This window comes from Aquarana catesbeiana, linkage group LG03 (genome assembly GCF_042186555.1).
Source record: "Aquarana catesbeiana isolate 2022-GZ linkage group LG03, ASM4218655v1, whole genome shotgun sequence".
NCBI lineage: Eukaryota > Metazoa > Chordata > Amphibia > Anura > Ranidae > Aquarana > Aquarana catesbeiana.
In genome coordinates this window covers 741,692,674-741,714,478 of record NC_133326.1, presented here as the reverse complement: position 1 = coordinate 741,714,478, position 21,805 = coordinate 741,692,674, and the positions used below count along the sequence as shown (strand labels likewise).

The 21,805-nt window shown below is 44.5% G+C and overlaps 2 protein-coding genes across 3 annotated transcripts in view; one reads left to right on the top strand and one right to left on the bottom strand.

The window, feature by feature from the left end:
• The window catches only part of LOC141133875 (NACHT, LRR and PYD domains-containing protein 12-like), a 981,044-nt gene that overhangs the window by 421,620 nt on the left and 537,619 nt on the right, over window positions 1–21,805 (bottom strand). The gene's annotated exons all lie outside the window — the stretch shown is intronic.
• The window catches only part of LOC141133876 (NACHT, LRR and PYD domains-containing protein 3-like), a 169,760-nt gene that overhangs the window by 21,484 nt on the left and 126,471 nt on the right, over window positions 1–21,805 (top strand). For both annotated transcript variants that reach the window (XR_012243130.1, XM_073623468.1), the window contains exon 3: window positions 482–781. Coding sequence is in view for 1 of the 2 variants with exons in the window: in XM_073623468.1 (XP_073479569.1) it covers window positions 482–781 (300 nt within the window). In the remaining variant the exon portion in view is untranslated. The remainder of the gene's footprint in view (window positions 1–481; window positions 782–21,805) is intronic.

Sequence of the window (21,805 nt, the reverse complement as noted above, 5' to 3'; positions counted from 1 at the left end):
AAAAGACTTGAGACTGGGGCGGAGGTTCACCTTCTAGCAGGACAACGACCCGAAACATCCAGTCAGAGCTACAATGGAATGGTTTAGATCAAAGCATATTCATGTGTTAGAATGGCCCAGTCACAGTCCAGACCTAAATCCCATTGAAAATTTGTGGCAAGATTGGCAGCTGTAATTGCAGCGAAAAGTGGTTATACAAAGTATTGACTCGGCATAATACAAATGCCCCCCCACACTTTTCACATATTTATTTGAAAACAATTTACCATTTTCCTTCCACTTCACAATTATGTGCCAATTTGTGTTGGTCTATCACATAAAATCCCAATAAAATACATTTACGTTTTTGGATGTGACATGACAAAATGTGGAAAATTTTAAGGGGTATGAATACTTTTTTAAAGGCACTGTATCTGCTGTCATGTTTCAGAATTCTCCAATCAGGGTGGATGTTTATGGTTGCTGATTGTTCTCTCTGCAGGGTCGGCTCCTGGTGTCCTGGGAAAGGTCCCACAAACCCCCGGGGATCTTATCATATATTCTCTGGAGGATCTGAAAGGAAGTGACTTTAAGAGATTTAGAAACAAACTGTCTGATTTCTCCAATGGGGATAAACTTCCCATCCCCCGAGGAAAGCTAGAAAATGCAGACTGTATCTCCACCAAGGACATCCTGATAGACACATATGGAGAAGAAGGGGCTCTTGGTGTCACCATTGATGTCTTTACACTCATCGGTCTGATGAGACCCGCAGGTGACCTCCGGAACAGAGCAAAACATGGTGAGTTGTCCATTTCATACCAATTCCTGATCAATATCTGTGTGAGGAAGAACTAGGAATGTCATCCAGGGAAAGCCAGTGACCAATCAGGAGCTTCCAACTGGATGTTCAACTTCCCACTGACAGTACGCATTTATGGAACCTCACGGAGGTATACATACAGGATCCATTATATATTACATTGTATACATACAGGATCCATTATATAATACATTGTATACATACAGGGTATATTATATAATACATTGTATACATACAGGATATATTATATAAGACATTGTATACATAGAGGATCCATTATATAATACATTGTATACATACAGGATATATTATATAATACATTGTATACATACAGGATCCATTATATAATACATTGTATACATACAGGATATATTATATAATACATTGTATACATACAGGATATATTATATAATACATTGTATACATACAGGATCCATTATATAATACATTGTATATGTAGCACACTACTCGGGAGCTGCTGGGTGTGTTCCCACCTTTCTGTTAACTGCATCCATTCTTTTACCCCTACACGAATCACATCAGCAGTATGTTACAGGATTGCTTAGGGAAATATGAGCTGCCTCTTAGTTTCTGGTTCCTTAGTGTATTTAATGTCCTTTCCCATAATGAACTGACCAATGCCCCTGTGAAAGACATTGTGGTATGTAGATGCTGGAAGCCCCAGGCCTCACCTGCCTATCTTGACTCCTGCAGTCTTCCCACATCAGTTCAGGAAAGTTCTGAATAAATGAGTACTGCTGGGTTGCACTCCTTTGCTCTCTCTCCCACCGACAGTCCATGATTGCCACAGAAAGCCGATCCCAGTCTACTCCATCCTTTTAGCAGCTACTTCCTGCTCCGCATGGTCAGGTGCATCCCTGCTTGAGATGCCCGTCCACTACTCCCAGAGTTATCCGAGGGCTTAGTCTTGAACCACCCAGCACTGAAGTCTCTGAAATCCCAGGACTTCAGGTTTTGTTCCTTCTATCCAGCGCTGGAGGCTTTTAAACTTTCAGGCCTTCAAGCCTGCTCCTTGCTGGTTACATTTCTTCTGCTTTTCTTGGATCCAACTCCTCCCATCTTCTTTCAGGAACATGTCACCCCAGTTTATATGTGAGTCCTGCCCCTGCCAATACAAGTTAATGATTGGACCAGGGCTCTCCATACAAACTGCCTGCACCCCAGACCCCAGCCCGCCTTCCTTCCAGAATATTTCAATAGAAGGTAAGGGAGATCTTTCAGGGTAGAATGCAGGTGGCCACACCCTCCCCTATCCTATCACTCCTCCTCTCCCAAACAGACAGACAACCAGGCCTTAAAGTGCAAGGCCCTGGTTAAATTTACCTAACACTTACCTTAACTAAACTATCTAGCACCCAAGGTGGTGGGTGCTACATATACATACAGGATCCATTATATAATTCTTTCATAATATATTATATAATACATTGTATACATACAGGATCCATTATATAATACATAGTATACATACAGGATATATAATATAATACATTATATACATACAGGATCCATTATATAATACATTGTATACATACAGGATATATTATATAATACATTGTGTATATATACAGGATCCATTATATAATACATTGTTTACATACAGGATATATTATATAATACATTGTATACATACAGGATATATAATATAATACATTATATACATACAGAATTCATTATATAATACATTGTATACATACAGGATATATTATATAATACATTGTGTATATATACAGGATCCATTATATAATACATTGTTTACATACAGGATATATTATATAATACATTGTATACATACAGGATATATTATATAATACATTGTATACATACAGGATATATAATAAAAAAACATGGTATATATATATAGGATATATTATATAATACATGGTATACATACAGGATATAATATATAATACATTGTATACATTTATAATATATTATATAATACAAACACAACAAAAAACAAAATTGCCTATGGGATTTTAAAAAGTACACCTCAAGACATGAAAAGTAAAATTTGTAAATGATTTATTAACAAACATGTAAAACCACATGTAATACAGAAAGAATAAAATATATTAGGCATCAACATATTGATACATTTTACATTCATGTAATAAACCTTTCCATAAGACCTGGATAATATGTCATGAAATTGACTGTCAATAGTATTGGATGGCTGTGTTGGGTCTCAACGCGTTTCGCGAGAATGACGATTCTTTGGGAGAAGCACGGATAGATGTCTGGAGCTCAAAGTGAACAAATGAATAAACAGATAAAAAAAGGAAAAAGGAAAAGGGGGAGAGGAATGGGAGAGATGCCAAACATTTTCATATATACATCCAGTATGTTCCACTTACATTTTATGGAGAAATCCTGGCCTACTGGCATTGTATAGTTAACTGGTTATAGAGTGGTCCAGAAATTGATGTATTTGGTTGGTATACCACCCTAAATTTTTATATACAAGAACACTTCAAAATCCATCCATAAAGGTCAATGGATAAATACATAAAATGCCAACCATGCCACCAAACTTCCCCCGGGAGCTGTGTGAGGTGGGGAGATGGAAACCAGTGAAAGGCAAGCAGGAATCGGAGCCTGGGAGAAGGATGTCGATCCCACTAAGGGAAATGCCCACACCTAAACAATCGATGAAATAGACCAAATAAAAAATCTAACCAAACAATAAATTTGACTAGTTTGACTAATGAAAGTAAATGTGCATGAAATTGTGAAAGTGAGTGTAAGATAAGGGTGCCTTTGTGCTACCGTGATAAAATCCAAATCATTATATGATAAAATGAAATAGATTAACAAAATAAGATATACAAAATGTTATTATATGAGGTAAAATAATATAGAAAAATATATCAAATAAAATATAAGTGCATAAATGCATATATATTAAAATAATGAAATTCAATAATTGTGTGATGTGATTAGAAGTAAAAAATGTCTGCTGTGGTCAAGTGTGTATATATATATATAATCGGTATATACAGTGGGGACGGAGGAAAGTATTCAGACCCCCCTTAATTTTTTCACTCTCTGTTATATTGCGGTATGTTATATTGCGGTAATTTGCTAAAATCATTTAAGTTCATTTTTTCCCTCATTAATGTACACACAGCACCCCATATTGATAGAAAAACACAGAATTGTTGACATTCTTGCAGATTTATTAAAAAAGAAAGTCCTAAGTATTCAGACCATTTGCTGTGACACGCATATATTTAACTCAGGTGCTGTCCATTTCTTCCATTTCTGATCATCCCTGAGATGGTTCTACACCTTCATTTGCAATAGAAGGGCGATTGGGACTTTAAATGAGGCGCACTAGTCGCCTCCATCCCGGTATCAGGTATATATAAAAAGGGATTTGGGACTTTAAATGAAGCGATTAAAATTGTAAATGTATTAATAATAGTAGATAAAGTAGAAGAATTTCATATATATATATATATATATATATATATATATATATATATATATATATACATACATACATACATATATAGTTGGCACAAAATTATAGGCATATTAGATGGAAAGGTACAAGCAGTTGAATACATAGTTACACTGAATAGATAGTGGTCAAAGTAGTGTTGGTACAAAATGGCATATAGCCTATAGGTGCCAGAGGTGGCAAATCCGGTAACTGATAATAGAATTGCATGACAAAATAATGTAATCATGATATTATTAAAATAATGACATCAAGGCATAGTGGATAAAGTTCTGGCATCAAATGTAGCTTGACGCATTCCGTAGATGATTTTGTCCACTCATAAGGAGCTGATGCGTAATAATCCTGTAAGATTTATACGTATAATCAACCTCAATCCATACAGAGGGGAGTAAAATAAAAAATGCTGGAAATATATATATATATATGTGATTGGTTACAAAGCCTCCAGCAGCACTGAATGTGCGTTCCGAAAGAACGCTGGATGCAGGACAGGCCAGTAGCTCAATTGCATACTGTGCAAGCTCTGGCCAGTGATCCATCCTCAAGACCCAGTAACCCAGAGGATTTTTGGTGGGAAAGGTGTCCAAGTCAGATCTTGCCCCTAGGTATTCCTGCACCATGTAAAACAGATGCTGGCGATGGTTGCTGGAACCAATCATACCTTGGGGCTGCGGACTAAAAAATTGTCTGAACGCATCGGTCAGACGGCCACCTTCTCCACCGCTCCTTCTTTGACTGACCGAAGCCTCAGCAACACGTTGTCCAGAAACAGGAGTTTGTAACCTCCCAGTCTCTGGGAACGCGTTGCACAGACCTTTCTGCAAGGCCTCCCGAAGATGTTTCATCCTCTGCTCCCTCTGCGATGGCAAGATAAGGTCCGCAACCTTACCCTTGTAACGTGGATCAAGGAGGGTTGCCAGCCATTATTGGTCCTTCTCCTTGATACCACGAATACGAGGATCCTTTCGCAGGCTTTGCAGGATCAGGGAGGCCATGCAGCGTAGGTTTGCTGAGGCATTCGGTCCGGAGTCCTCTGGGTCACGAAGGACAATATGGTCCGCAGCCACCTCCTCCCAGCCAAGTACAAGTCCATGTGTTTCTTGGGACTGATCCCTTAAAGACTGCTGCTGATGCTGAGTGCCTCGCTCCACCTCCATACTGACACAATCCTCCTCCTCTTCCTGTGTGATCGGCGGGCATGCAGGAACACTGTCTGGATAAAGGAGGCCTTGAGAGCTAAGGAAGTCCTCCTCTTCCTGCCTCTGTTCTGCCTCAAGTGCCCTGTCCATTATTCCACACAGCGTGTGCTCCAACAGGTGGACAAGGGGGACAGTGTCACTGATGCATGCACTGTCACTGCTCACCATCCTCGTGGCCTCCTCAAATGGTGACAGGACAGTGCATGCATCCCTGATCATGGCCCACTGGTGTGGGAAAAAAAAACAAGCTCCCACAGGTACTCATTGATGGCCCTCTCCAGCAGAGTCACCCAATGCGCAGGGAAACTTAGGTAACATCCCTGTCCATGCCTGCTGGACCATGAGTCAGCGGTAATATGCACCTTACCGCTGACCACCCTGTCCAGCGAGGCATGGACATTGCCTTCCACATGCTGGTAGAGAGCCGGAATCACCTTCCATGAGAAAAAGTGGCGTTTGGGTACCTGCCACTGAGGAACCGCATATTCCACAAACTCACGGAAGGGGGCAGAGTCTACCAACTGCAAAGGCAGCAGTTGAAGTGCTAGCAATTTTGCCAAGCTAGCATTCAACCGCTGGGCATGTGGATGGCTGGGAGCCAACTTCTTTCGGCGGTGCAGAAGCTGGGGCAGGGAAATTTGCCTGGTACAATCTGACGTCGGTGTACCGAAAGCAGATTGCCCACAAGTACTTGGCTGTCACACACCTAATTCTACACCTTCATTCCTCTCAGTGCAGGTCTCAGAGAGGGCTGAAGGTATAGTGGGGTTGGAGATCTCAGCTGATGAGGAGCAAGGAGAGGTCCTCTTTTTTCTTTGGTGTGGGTCTTTTAGATACGCTTGCCTATGAACTGCATGGCAGGTCAACATATGTCTGGTCAAGCATGTGGTGCCCAAGCGGGAGATGTTTTGGCCACACAAGATATGCTTGAGACATACAGTATGTTGCAAAAAGCAGCGGTGCGATCTGATGCACTCGTCTCAAAAAAGGCACACACCAAAGAACTTTTTGAATAACACGCAGAGACAGCAGCGCCCTGCACATGCAGAGCTTTGCGGTGTGATGCAGTCAGTGTGCTGCCCTTTGGCTGACCCCTGGAGGGCATCCTGCCTCGTTGGTGATGTGCCTCCTCTTCCTCTCTCCTTTCAGGCACCCATGTTGAGTCAGTGACCTCATCATCCCCTCCCTCCTCATCACTGGAGCAAACCTGACAGTATGCTGCAGCAGGGGGAGCATGACTGCCAGATTTTTGTCCTTCTTGGGCACCCCCTCTGTCCGTGCTCATGTTACTGCCTTCATCTAGCTCAGTATCATCATTAGAGCCTTCTAAACGCTGGGCATCCTCCTGGAGCATGTACCCAACACTGTGGTCAAACAGTTCGAGGGACTCCTCAGGAGGACATGGTGGGGCTAGGGAAGGAGTCACTGATGCCATTGAGCCGAGGGAAGAGGCCATGTTGGCAGCTGCTTTGCCAGACAAAGTACCCTGAGCATGGGTGAGAGAGGATGAGGAGGATGAGGACGGCTTGGTCATCCACTCGACCAAGTCTTCCGCATGTTGCGGCTCAACAAGGCCAGCTGCCGAAAAAAAGGCCAAGCGTGTCCCAGGGTCACGTGCTGATGAGCATGCACCGTCTCCACGACCAGCACTGTTGCCTCTAGACACAGAGCCTGTTTGCCCGCTTTTATTGGCTTGTGACTGTCTGCCTCTCCTTGTTGGCCTTCCAGACATACTATTGGCCTGTAGCTGCACTAAGCTGAGATATATATATATATATATATATATATATATATATGTATATATGTATGTATGTATATATATATATATATATATATATATATATATATAGAGAGAGAGAGAGAGAGAGAGAGGAGAGAGAGAGAGAGAGAGAGAGAGAGGAGAGAGAGAGAGAGAGAGAGAGAGAGAGAGAGAGAGAGAGAGAGAGAGAGAGAGAGAGAGAGAGAGAGAGAAATATCTATATATCTCTCTCTCTATATATATATATAGATATATATATATGAGAGCACCACCAACCTTCTACAGGTAACTTTAGCTTAACACTGTGCAGAGGTCACACTACACTAACTTGTAGCTTATTTAGCTGCCTGCGGTAGTGATAGGATCAGGAAAACACCACCAACCTTCTACAGGTAGCTTTAGCTGAACACTGTGCAGAGGTCGCACTACACTAACTTGTAGCTTATTGAGCTGCCTGCAGTAGTGATAGGATCAGGAAAACACAAACCTTCTACAGGTAGCTTTAGCTGAACATTGTGCCGAGGTCGCAAAAAACTAACTTGTAGCTTATTTAGCTGCCTGCGGTAGTGATAGGATCAGGAAAACACCACAAACCTTCTACAGGTAGCTTTATCTGAACACTGTGCAGAGGTCACACTACACTAACTTGTAGCTTTAGCTGAACACTGTTCAGAGGACGCACTACACTAACTTGTAGATTTAGCTGAACACTGTGCAGAGGTTGCACTACACTAACTTGTAGCTTTAGCTGAACACTGTGAGGAGGACGCACTACACTAACTTGTAGCTTTAGCTGAACACTGTGCAGAGGTCGCACTACACTAACTTGTAGCTTTATCTAAACACTGTGAGGAGGACGCATTACACTAACTTGTAGCTTTAGCTAAACACTGTGAGGAGGACGCACTACACTAACTTGTAGCTTTAGCTGAACACTGTGCAGAGGTTGCACTACACTAACTTGTAGCTTTAGCTGAACACTGTGCAGAGGTCACACTAAACTTGTAGCTTTAGCTGAACACTGTGAGGAGGACGCACTACACTAACTGTAAATAGTCTAGCTGCCTGACTGTGGTACTAATAGGATCAAAAGAACACCAGCAATTTTCTTCAGGTAGCTGTAAATACTGTAACAACACAAGCCTGCCTGTCAGTAGCAAGATAACAGGAACAGATCTAGCTAAACTGAATACAGTGTTTATATATATATATATATATATATATATATATATATATATATATATTTATACAACACCTGGGATGCATATTGTGGCAGAGCAAGGCTCTGTCCCTATGAAAATGCGGTTAAAGTGGACACAGAGTCTGCATATCGGCTGAGTGCAGAGCTACGGAGCATAAGTTTGAAACTCTCTGGCAGTTTTCTCCAGGTTTTACTAGTTCCCTATTGGGCTCTGTAATTTGGAGATCCTTCAGAGTCTTGGGTGGGGTGGGATCTCCAACCCTGTGTCCGGGTCTTGTGGACAGCCAGCAGGGTGTGTGCCCAGGTGCACACAGCCCATATAACGAGGGGCTGGTGAGAGCAGATAGTGGAGGAAGGTGAAATTGAAGCAGCGGCTGCTAGTAAGTGTCTCTGTGTGAGAATAGATGCTGTGTGCATTGAAGGTCTAGAAGCTGTGGGCGTTGAAGTGCTACAAAGCTGTGTGCGTCCAAGGAGCCAGAAGCTGTGTGCGTTGAAGCTCTTGAAGCTGTGTGCGGCCAAGGAGCCTAAGACTGTGTGCATCTAAGCAGCTCAATCGAAGGGCCTGTACCTATAGCAGCATTACTGCTGAAGAGTAGCCAGGTGGGCTAGCATTTTCATTTGGATATTGTGGATTTAATTGAAGCTTGGACCCCTGCGTGGGATTCCTGGATAAACTTTTGTTTTGTTTTTCTCTTTAATAAACGTGGGCTACCAGGCCCTTAACTATAAACGCCTCTCTGATGTGGACTCACTGCACCAAAATGCATCTATCCACTCGAGCTGAACAATCCCCAATGACACAATATATATACACAATACACTGTAAGTGCAGCTAACTGTCTGACTGTCCTGCCTAATCTATCTAACTCAAATCAAATGACACTGTCTGTCTCTCTCTCTCTCTATGAACGCCGGAACACACACTACACAGGGCCGCCTACACGGCGGCCTTATAAAGTGTGGGGCGTGTACTAAATCCCCTGAGCCATAATTGGCCAAAGCCTCCTTGGCTTTGGCCAATTACGGCTCTCTGTTTAGACGGCGCTGTGATTGGCCAAGCATGCCGCAGTGAATTATGGGCCGTGACGCGCCACACGAATTTGGCGCGAACGGCCCATATCGTTCGCAATTCGGCGAACAGACGATGTTCGAGTCGAACATGGGTTCGACTCGAACATGAAGCTCATCCCTATTGATGTATATAATCTGACGATTTTGATGACCTGAAGATTCAGTAAAGTATATTTGCATTGGAGAACGTGTCCCCCTTCGTTCATGTTTATATATATATATATAAACAAGGAAAACATTGTTTATAGTGTAAATATTGAACCACCAAATGTTACTTGATTATGTATCAATTAATGTGAATGTGAAAAGGTAAATCAAAAGGAGAAAGGAGAAAAAATATATCCTGCTGATAAATAAATTAATTTGCCAAAAATGGGAGAAGAAAACCACACCAACAAACGACCAGCTAAATCCTCAAGGAAGTGGATAAAACTGGCATGTGAAACCTTCAAACATACAATCACTTACCCTGAGAGGAAGGCAGACTTAGCACCTGGTGGTCGGAATCTCGGCAAGCTACACTGGGACCAAACAGTGATCTGAACTATATAGCTCAGACCATTGAGTTAACCCCACCCACACAGCATCCTCATGGTGCAAAACCACCAATGGGCTTGCATGGAGAAAGGGGAAGAGACATAATTGCTCATCCCCATTCATTGCAGCCAGCTGGTACCCAATGATCCCTGATGATGATGAAGCTAATGCAGCTGTGTCATCAATCTCAAAGCCGCCAGTCAAGGCAAAAACCCTCCACTGCGCATGCGCAGCCACGCCAATGTCATACCTGCCACCCAAATGATGCCATAAATCATGGCGAACACTCAATGGCGCACACACCATAACGCCAAAGCATCGGTGCTGCACACGTGGGTAAGATGACACCACCGGCCATGGCAGGTATGCAATGGCTCATGCTTGTTGATGTGCCATTGCCACGCTAGAGAATGGGCACGGCCATCACTGCTTGTATCTCGCCCAAAGGGGGGGGCGGACACATAGATGCAGTGACACTGGCGTGATGACGTCATGCTGGTAGAATGGAAAATACGGCACTGGGGAAAAATGGAAAAAAGAAGAAGCCAATCCCACCAGTCTCCCAACATCAGTGGTGCAATGAGACCTGTGGTATCCAAAGCCCCCCGTGAACATCCCCACAACACTCAAAAGAGAGAATAACTCCCCATGAGCGTGTATGTGCGAGGTGTGCAAGGAGGAGCCTGGAAAGCCAGGAGGGATTGCAGCTCCCAGGAATGAGAAATCATTTACAAAGGGAGGCAGAATACTCGGGAAAAAAAAACCTCCTACCAGATACAGAATAGGGATAAATCCCAAATGCAAGTATAAATATAGATATAATTCTAAGCACTGATATCCAAGCACCGTCATGTGCCCAGAATAGAAAACAGCATCATACATGGCACATTACATAGGTCCCTAAATGGAGACAGCGGGTGGTAAATATACAAAGAATTACATAATTATCATACCCTAAATGGGCAGAAAGGACTTGAATGAGGTGGTTTCATTCAAACCAGAGGCCTTGGTGGCTCCTAGTAAGAATATCCACCTCATTTCTCGCTGGACAATAACCCTATCCCAGTTTCCCCCACGTGGATTCTGTGGAATGTTCACGCCATAAAAATAGAACGTTGGGAGAACCATATACATGGTCCTGGGCAAGGTGCCTACCAATAGAGGAAAACAGATCACCTATTTCGATGGCGTACGTGTGGTCATAAATCTGTCTCCAAAATTCCCTAAAAGTCTTTCCTACGTAGATTGCACCACACTCACATGTCATAAGGTATACAATTCCTTTAGTTTGGCAATTCACAAAACATTTTTGGGGAAAAATCAAGGATGAAGTTTTGGCTCGTATTAATGAACTTGCAGAATGGGCATCTCCCACATTGAAAAGTGCCCTTGAATGAATACGTTTTGGAACTTGGTACGGCCAGATGGCTATGCACCAACTTATCCTTGATACGGTTGTACACTTGTAACGGTTGAGGAAAGACAAACCCAGAAATGACCGGGTCACCTGTCAGCAAATACCAGTGTTTTTGCAATATGGCTTTAAAGTCCTCATGTTGAGAGCTATAGCGGGTGACAAAACAAACATTACAGTTCACCTTTGTAACCTTTTTGAGACACAATAGTGAATCTCTAGTCTTGCCTCTCGCTCGATTGTATGCTTTAGGTAAACATTTTTTACTGTATCCTCTAATTCTAAGTCCCTCTCTCAACAAACCTGCCTCGATCTCAAAGGCATCAGTGGTATGGCCTGATATGATTTGGGGGGGGCGCTCTCTCATTCCCCCTCTTTTTCTGTGGCCTGCCAGGTTGCATGCTTGGATAAGGGTCTGGTATGGATTTTGGAGGGGGCCCTATGCCATTTTTTTATTTGGCGCAGGGTTCCCCTTAATTTCCATATTAGGCCTGAAGGGCCTCGTATGGACTTTAGGGGGACCCCCCACGCAATTTTTTTTTCAATTTTGGTTCAGGGTTCCCCTTAATATTCATACCAGACCCAAAGGGCCTGGTAATGGACTGAGGGGGGATACCATGCTCTTTTTTTTTAATGAGTTTTATCTATATTGCCGAGACCCGGCAATTCATTACAGCCATAATCAGTTTTAAATGACAATTTTTCCTTTAGAAATGTCATTTTGCTCTGGTATTGTTCTAAATACGGGAAAAGTGTGCCACTTTACAGGCATACTATAGACACCCCCCAGGCACGATATTTAAAGGAATATTTCATTTTTATTGTTTCACTTTAAGCATTAAAAAAATCACCGCTCCCGGAAAAACGGTTGTTTTTAAAAAAAAAATTTGCATTGATACATGTCCCCTGGGGCAGGACCCAGGTCCCCAAAAACTTTTTATGACAATGACTTGCAAATAAGCCTTTAAATTGAGCACTTTTGATTTTTCATGTTCCTATCCCATTGACTTTAACGGTGTTTGCGTGTTCTGCCAAATTTTTTGCCTGTTCGTTATGTTCTGGTGCAAACCAAACCAGGGGGTGTTCGGCTCATCCCTAGCTGTGGACATTGTAAATTTGGACAAAGGGGTGGCTGTAGACGTGGTATACTGTAGACGTGGTATACTTGGACAGAGGGGTGGCTGTGGACATGGTATACTTGGACAGAGGGGTGACTGTGGATGTGGTATACTTGGACAGAGGGGTGGCTGTGGATGTGGTATACTTGGACAGAGGGGTGGCTGTGGATGTGGTATACTTGGACAGAGGGGTGGCTGTGGATGTAATTTACTTGGACAGAGGGGTGGCTGTGACATGGTATACTTGGACAGAGGGGGTGGCTGTGGATGTGGTATACTTGGACAGAGGTGTGGCTGTGGATGTGGTATACTTGGACAGAGGGGTGGCTGTGGTTGTAGAATACTTGGACAGAGGGGTGGCTGTGGACATGGTATACTTGGACAGAGGGGTGGCTGTGGACGTGGTATACTTGGACAGAGGGCAGGCTGTGGATGTGGTATACTTTGACAGATGGGTGGCTGTAGACAAGGTGTACTTGGACTGAGGGGTGTCTGGGATGTGGTGTACATGGACAGAAGGGTGGCTGGGGATGTGGTGTACATGTACAGAGGGGTGGCTGTGGACATGGTATACTTGGACAGAGGGGTGGTTGTGGACGTGGTATACTTGGACAGAGGGGTGGCTGTGGACGTGATATACTTGGACAGAGGGCTGGCTGTGGATGTGGTATACTTGGACAGAGGGGTGGCTGTGGACGTGGTATACTTGGACAGAGGGGTGGCTGTGGACGTGGTATACTTGGACAGAGGGGTGACTGTGGACGTGGTATACTTGGACAGAGGGGTGGCTGTGGACATGGTATATTTGGACCGAGGGGTGGCTGTAGACTGGGTATATTTTGGACAGAGGGGTGGCTGTGGACTGGGTATACTTGGACAGAGGGGTGGATGTGGATGTGGTATACTTGGACAGGGGGTGGCTATGGACGTGGTATACTTGGACAGAGGGGTGGATGTGGTATACTTGGACAGAGGGGTGGCTGTGGATGTGGTATACTTGGACAGAGGGGGTGGCTGTGGATGTGGTATACTTGGACAGAGGGGTGGCTGTGGTATACTTGGACAGAGGGGGTGGCTGTGGACGTGGTATACTTGGACAGAGGGGTGGCTGTGGTATACTTGGACAGAGGGGTGGCTGTGGATGTGGTATACTTGGACAGAGGGGGTGGCTGTGGTATACTTGGACAGAGGGGTGGCTGTGGATGTGGTATACTTGGACAGAGGGGGTGGCTGTGGACATGGTATACTTGGACAGAGGGGTGGCTGTGGACGTGGTATACTTGGACAGAGGGGTGGCTGTGGATGTGGTATACTTGGACAGAGGGGGTGGCTGTGGATGTGGTATACTTGGACAGAGGGGTGGCTGTGGTATACTTGGACAGAGGGGTGGCTGTGGTATACTTGGACAGAGGGGTGGCTGTGGATGTGGTATACTTGGACAGAGGGGGTGGCTGTGGACATGGTATACTTGGACAGAGGGGTGGCTGTGGACGTGGTATACTTGGACAGAGGGGTGGCTGTGGATGTGGTTTACTTGGTCAGAGGGGAGAGACATTTATGCCATACATACTGGATGTTCACTTATAAGTTTCACAATTGATAAACAAGATTACTGTAAATAGTTCTGTAGCGCTTACCCCCAAAGGAGCAGCTGATTTAAATTGGTTGCCGTTACCTCCTTACCTGTATTTCCACCAGATACAGGACTTAGAGTCTATATTACGCCTTACGCCCACCAATGTATGCACCAGTCACTTCTTTATATTTCCAATGCTTTATTGCAAAACTTTTGAAGAAGTAGCAGTAAAGAGGTAGAAAGGGAGTTGCAGGAGGGTTCAGATACCTTATGCAGATCACTAAGGAATTTGAGATCCTGAAGACAAACACACCTTCAGTCATCAGATCTTTGCCCACCCGGATAGGCCTCTCTCACTGACCTAGCAGCCGGAATGACGCACAGACGAAAAGTCTCTGCCACAGACTTGAGAAGAACAAAAATGGTTGTACGATCCTCTGCCACAGGATTTAGTATTGGATGAACAGCAAAACACAGTACCAGAACCTTTAAGCCGACCCGGCAGTACTGTGCTGTAGTTTGGTTAAGTAAAGGTGCGTCCTCCAAGCAAGTTACCAGGCCCTCCGGAGAGACCAGCCTTCCTCCTGGCTCTCTCCAGCAAGTGACCTCCCCTGGATCTCCTCAGCTTGGCTCGGCTTCTTCCTAACAGGCAAGACAGCCTAAGGACCACCTCTGCGGTAGTAGGCCCCAGACAGGCTTCTGGGCCTACTTGTAGTGGCTGTGGACGTGGTATACTTGGACAGAGGGGTGGCTGTGGATGTGGTATACTTGGACAGAGGGTGGCTGTGGATGTGGTATACTTGGACAGAGGGGTGGCTGTGGACGTGGTATACTTGGACAGAGGGGTGGCTGTGGATGTGGTATACTTGGACAGAGGGGTGGCTGTGGACGTGGTATACTTGGACAGAGGGGTGGCTGTGGACGTGTTATACTTGGACAGAGGGGTGGCTGTGGACGTGGTATACTTGGACAGAGGGGTGGCTGTGGACGTGGAATACTTGGACAGAGGGGTGGCTGTGGACGTGGTATACTTGGACAGAGGGGTGGCTGTGGACATGGTATACTTGGACAGAAAGGTGGCTGTGGACATGGTATACTTGGACAGAGGGGTGGCTGTGGACGTGGTATACTTGGACAGAGGGGTGGCTGTAGACGTGGTATACTTGGACAGAGGGGTGGCTGTGGATGTGGTATACTTGGACAGAGGGGTGGCTGTGGACGTGGTATACTTGGACAGAGGGGTGGCTATGGACGTGGTATACTTGGACAGAGGGGTGGCTGTGGATGTGGTATACTTGGACAGAAGAGTGGCTGTGGATGCGGTATACTTGGACAGAGGGGGTGGCTGTGGACATGGTATACTTGGACAGAGGGGTGGCTGTGGACGTGGTATACTTGGACAGAGGGGTGGCTGTGGACGTGGTATACTTGGACAGAGGGGTGGCTGTGGACGTGGTATACTTGGACAGAGGGGTGGCTGTGGACATGGTATACTTGGACAGAGGGGTGGCTATGGACGTGGTATACTTGGACAGAGGGGTGGCTGTGGACGTGGTATACTTGGACAGAAGAGTGGCTGTGGATGCGGTATACTTGGACAGAGGGGGTGGCTGTGGACATGGTATACTTGGACAGAGGGGTGGCTGTGGACGTGGTATACTTGGACAGAGGGGTGGCTGTGGACGTGGTATACTTGGACAGAGGGGTGGCTGTGGACGTGGTATACTTGGACAGAGGGGTGGCTGTGGACATGGTATACTTGGACAGAAAGGTGGCTGTGGACATGGTATACTTGGACAGAGGGGTGGCTATGGACGTGGTATACTTGGACAGAGGGGTGGCTGTAGACGTGGTATACTTGGACAGAGGGGTGGCTGTGGATGTGGTATACTTGGACAGAGGGGTGGCTGTGGACGTGGTATACTTGGACAGAGGGGTGGCTGTGGACGTGGTATACTTGGACAGAAGAGTGGCTGTGGATGCGGTATACTTGGACAGAGGGGGTGGCTGTGGACATGGTATACTTGGACAGAGGGGTGGCTGTGGACGTGGTATACTTGGACAGAGGGGTGGCTGTGGACGTGGTATACTTGGACAGAGGGGTGGCTGTGGACGTGGTATACTTGGACAGAGGGGTGGCTGTGGACATGGTATACTTGGACAGAAAGGTGGCTGTGGACATGGTATACTTGGACAGAGGGGTGGCTATGGACGTGGTATACTTGGACAGAGGGGTGGCTGTAGACGTGGTATACTTGGACAGAGGGGTGGCTGTGGATGTGGTATACTTGGACAGAGGGGTGGCTGTGGACGTGGTATACTTGGACAGAGGGGTGGCTATGGACGTGGTATACTTGGACAGAGGGGTGGCTGTGGACGTGGTATACTTGGACAGAAGAGTGGCTGTGGATGCGGTATACTTGGACAGAGGGGGTGGCTGTGGACATGGTATACTTCGACAGAGGGGTGGCTGTGGACGTGGTATACTTGGACAGAGGGGTGGCTGTGGACGTGGTATACTTGGACAGAGGGGTGGCTGTGGACGTGGTATACTTGGACAGAGGGGTGGCTGTGGACATGGTATACTTGGACAGAAAGGTGGCTGTGGACATGGTATACTTGGACAGAGGGGTGGCTGTGGACGTGGTATACTTGGACAGAGGGGTGGCTGTAGACGTGGTATACTTGGACAGAGGGGTGGCTGTGGATGTGGTATACTTGGACAGAGGGGTGGCTGTGGACGTGGTATACTTGGACAGAGGGGTGGCTATGGACGTGGTATACTTGGACAGAGGGGTGGCTGTGGACGTGGTATACTTGGACAGAAGAGTGGCTGTGGATGCGGTATACTTGGACAGAGGGGGTGGCTGTGGACATGGTATACTTGGACAGAGGGGTGGCTGTGGACGTGGTATACTTGGACAGAGGGGTGGCTGTGGACGTGGTATACTTGGACAGAGGGGTGGCTGTGGACGTGGTATACTTGGACAGAGGGGTGGCTGTGGACATGGTATACTTGGACAGAGGGGTGGCTGTGGACGTGGTATACTTGGACAGAGGGGTGGCTGTGGACGTGGTATACTTGGACAGAGGGGTGGCTGTGGACGTGGTATACTTGGGCAGAAGAGTGGCTGTGGATGCGGTATACTTGGACAGAGGGGGTGGCTGTGGACGTGGTTTACTTGGACAGAGGGGAGAGACATTTCTGCCATACATACTGGATGTTCACTTATAAGTTTCTCAATTAATAAACAAGATTACTGTAAATAGTTCTGTAGTGCTTACCCCCGAAGGAGCGGCTGATTTAAATTGGGTCTTTGCCATCACCCCCTTGTATTTCCACCATATACAGGACTTAGAGTCTATATTACGACTTACGCCCACCAATGTATGCACCAGTCACTTCTTTATATTTCCAATGCTTTATTGCAAAACTTTTGAAGAAGTAGCAGTAAAGAGGTAGAAAGGGAGTTGCAGGAGGGTTCAGATACCTTATGCAGATCACTGAGGAATTTGAGATCCTGAAGACAAACACACCTTCAGTCATCAGATCTTTGCCCATCCGGATAGGCCTCTCTCACTGACCTAGCAGTCGGAATGACGCACGGATGAAAAATCTCTGCCACAGACTTTTTTTTTTTTTTTTTTTTTCTTTTTTTTTTTTTTTTTTTTGCCACTTCAGAAAATTCTTAGAGAGACTAATTCAGCTTTCTCGCTCATAAGTATCTCTTCTTATCTCTTCATCACTGTGGCGTATTTATTTTTATTTCCACGGGGGTTCAAGACAGGGGTTTACATAGAATAATTATATAAAACTTAGCCTCACCTATTAAGGCGTAACCCTTAATTTTCCTTCTCTAAAATTTTATCTTTATTTATGAAACTCTCTGTTTCACCTATCTAACAGCCGAGAAAAAGAAAAGGCAAAGAAACCGTACACGTATATATATATATATATAAATATATAACCCCTCCCCTTCCTCCCCCCTCCCTCCCCCCTCCCCCTCCCCCCCCTGTGCACTGCCCATGGTCTTATTTAGTGGGTAGTTACATCTTGATTTTTTCCGCATAACTCCATGTTTTTTTAAACTCCTTCCAACATTTCCAAATGTCTGCTTCTCTCTTTTCCTCTTTATACAAAGAAAACTGCTCCATGGTGTGGGTCTCTTCCACGGCATTTATCCAGTCCCACACCTCTGGACTTTCTTTTCCCCACCAGTTTTTGGGGATTAATCTTTTTGCTGCATTCAATAGATGTGGAACCAGAGATGTTTTATATTGTTTCACACTTCCTTCTATGCCGTGGAAGAGAACCACCCATGGGTCCTCCTTCACCTCTATTTTTGTAATCTCCTTTATCAAACTCAAGATTTTTTTCCAATATTTCCTAATTACCGGGCAATTCCACCATAAGTGAGCCATAGTGCCCATCTCTCCACATCCCCGCCAGCACTCTGCCGATTTCCCCTGTTGGAATTTACTCATCCTATCTGGCGTTGTGTACCACCTTGCCATGCATTTATAATTCATCTCGGCCGTTTTTGTATCTGTCGCTGAGCTATGGGCTAGACGGAGCATTTTATTGATCGTGTTCGTGTCTTTTTGTGTTCCCAACTCCTTTTCCCAATTTCTGATGAATGTGGGTACCTCTGCTTCTTCTACTTTTAATAATAGTTTATATAACTTAGATATTGTATTTTTTGTCTTTTCCGCGCAACATAATTTTTCTAATTCTGTCAAGTTTTCTCCAGATCTTATTGGTTGAGGTAAGTTTTTCACGAAGCGATCTAGTTGCATGTACCTCCATTCATCTATCACCCATGTGTCTGTGTTTTCTTTCAATTCAGCTATTGTGACTATTTTCCCTTTTTTAAGTATTTCTCTGAGCTGTACTTTATCTTTTTTTATCCAGTTCCCCCCTATATCTTTTTTCCCTGGTGCAAAATATTCATTCTCCTTTAATTCTATCAGAGGAGAATTAAAAGTCTTATCTAACTGTTTATATGCTACCTCCCATGTTTTTAAAACTATTTTTGTTAAACCGTGTGTTTCCTCATCTACCTTTCTGTGACTCGGAGGGTTCCAAATTATAGATCCTAAGCGTGTTTTACTATAGTGATTCTCTATTTTCACCCATCTTTTTTCTTGGTTATCCCTAGCCCATTCTATTGCTCTTGACATAATTATTGCTTTGTAATATTTTAGGATATCTGGGACCGCGAGGCCTCCTTTGGCTCTATCTTGTTTTAGTGTCTTGAGAGATATTCTTGATCTTTTGTTCTTCCATATTATGTTAGAGATTATTGATTTCAGCTTTCTAATATATTCCTGTGGGAGTCTAATGGGCAGCATTTGGAATTTATACGTGATCTTAGGTAAGAGGACCATCTTTATGGCGTTAATACGCCCCATCCATGAAAGAGGTTTTATCTGAAGTTTTTTCCCTTCCCTCCTTATTTCCTCTAAGAGATGGATATAGTTTTTCCTATATAACTTTTCCGGGGAGTTCGAAAGCATTATTCCCAGATATTTAATCTCTTTTTTCCAACAAAATTGGAAATCTCTCTTTAGTTTTTCCTCCTCTATTTTACTCACTTTTATCTTCAAAATTTCTGATTTCCCCATATTGACCTTAAAGTTTGTTATTTCTCCATACTGTTTTAATATTTTGACCAATCTTGGTAGTGTATTTCCGGGGTTATTTATATAGAAGAGCACGTCGTCCGCATAGGCAGCCAGTTTGTGCTCCTCTTTTCCCACCTTGAATCCTTCAATATCAGGGTTATTTCTAATTGTTGACAGGAGGGGTTCTAGGGCCAGCACAAAGAGAAGGGGGGACAGGGGACATCCCTGTCTTGTCCCTCTCTTCATCTCGAAAGGTGACGACAAGGTTCCATTGATCTTAATGGCCGCCTTAGGTTTCCTATAGAGTGCTTTAATCCATCCTATCATCTTGGGGCCGATTCCAATTATTTCTAGGGTTCTAAACAGGAACTCCCAGGCCACCCTGTCAAACGCCTTTTCGGCATCACTTGACAAGAGCAGACCTGGGAGTCCCTCCTCCCTTCTCTTCTGGAGCAACAGTAGGGTTCTCACCCCATTGTCTCTTCCTTCCCTTCCCGCTATAAAGCCTACTTGGTCCGGATGAATCACCCCATTCATCAGTTCTTTTATCCTTGTGGCCAATACTTTTGAGTATATTTTTGTATCTACATTAATCAGTGATATCGGTCTGTAACTCGCGCATAAAGTTGCGTCTTTGGCCTCTTTGGGGATTACGGTGATTGTAGCAAAAAGCGCCTCATTACTTAATTCATATTCACTTCCCACCCCGTTCATGTACTTACACATTTTCGGAACTAGTATGTCTTTAAATTTCTTGTAGTAATATGTGGTGAACCCATCCGGACCCGGACTTTTCCCCTGTGTACTATCTGCTATTGCTCTATATATCTCTTCCTCTGTGATTGGTTTCTCCAGAGCCTCTCTCGCATTTTTTGTGATTTTGGTTAATTTGGCGTTTTTTAAGAAATCCTCTATCTTCCTGTTTTTGCTTTCCTCCATTATCTGATCTCCATTAATCTCCTCCGTATACAGTTCACTATAGTAGTTTTTAAATACTTCCCCAATCTCTTTGGTTTCATACACCATCTTCCCATGTTTATCCTGTATCTTTCCTATAAAGTTAAGGGCTTTTTTTTTCCTGAGCATTCTGGCTAAATGCTTTCCCGCCTTATTTCCATACAGATATCTTTCTTTAGCTATTTGGTTAAATTTTTCCTTTGTTTCTTGTTCCATCAGCTTTTTTAATTCATCCCGTTTATTTATCAGTGCGAGGTATGTTGTTTGGTGGTGTCCTCTGTGTTTTTTGTGTTCTTGTTCTAAGTTAGAAATTTCTTTTATAACATTTCCCATCCTGTTTTTCCTTTCCCTCTTTCTCCTTACTCCCTCTTTTATTATTATTCCCCTTATGTAGGCTTTATGTGCTTCCCAAGTCACCGATCCCGATGTATCTCCTGTTTCATTTGTTTCAAAATAGTATTTTAGCTCTTTCTCTATTTTTTTGGAGATTTCTTCATTTTGTAATAGATCTTCGTTTATTCTCCATAATGATTGCCACCCTTGTGCCCTATTAATCTGCATCTCCATCTCAATAGGGGCATGGTCTGATATTGTGATTATTCCTATTTTTGAACCTACTATTCTCTGCCACAGACTTGAGAAGAACAAAAATGGTTGTACGATCCTCTGCCACAGGATTTAGTATTAGATGAACATCAAAACACAGTACCAGAACCTTTAAGCCAACCCGGCGGTACTGTGCTGTAGGTTGATTAAGTAAATGTGCGTCCTCCAAGCAAGTACCAGGCCCTCTGGAGAGACCAGCCTTCATCCTGCCTCTCTCCAGCAAGGGTCCTCCCCTGGATCTCCTCAGCTTGGCTTGGCTTCTTCCTAACAGGCAAGACAGCCTAAGGACCACCTCTGCGGTGGTAGGCCCCAGACAGGCTTCTGGGCCTACTTGTAGTCACATAGCCTCAGGCCAGCGTGGCCTTGAGGCAGGAGAAAAGTCACCACATACCTTAGGCCAGGAGGGCCAGGAGGTAAGAGAGAAACAAAAATGACATCTGCCCCTTAAGT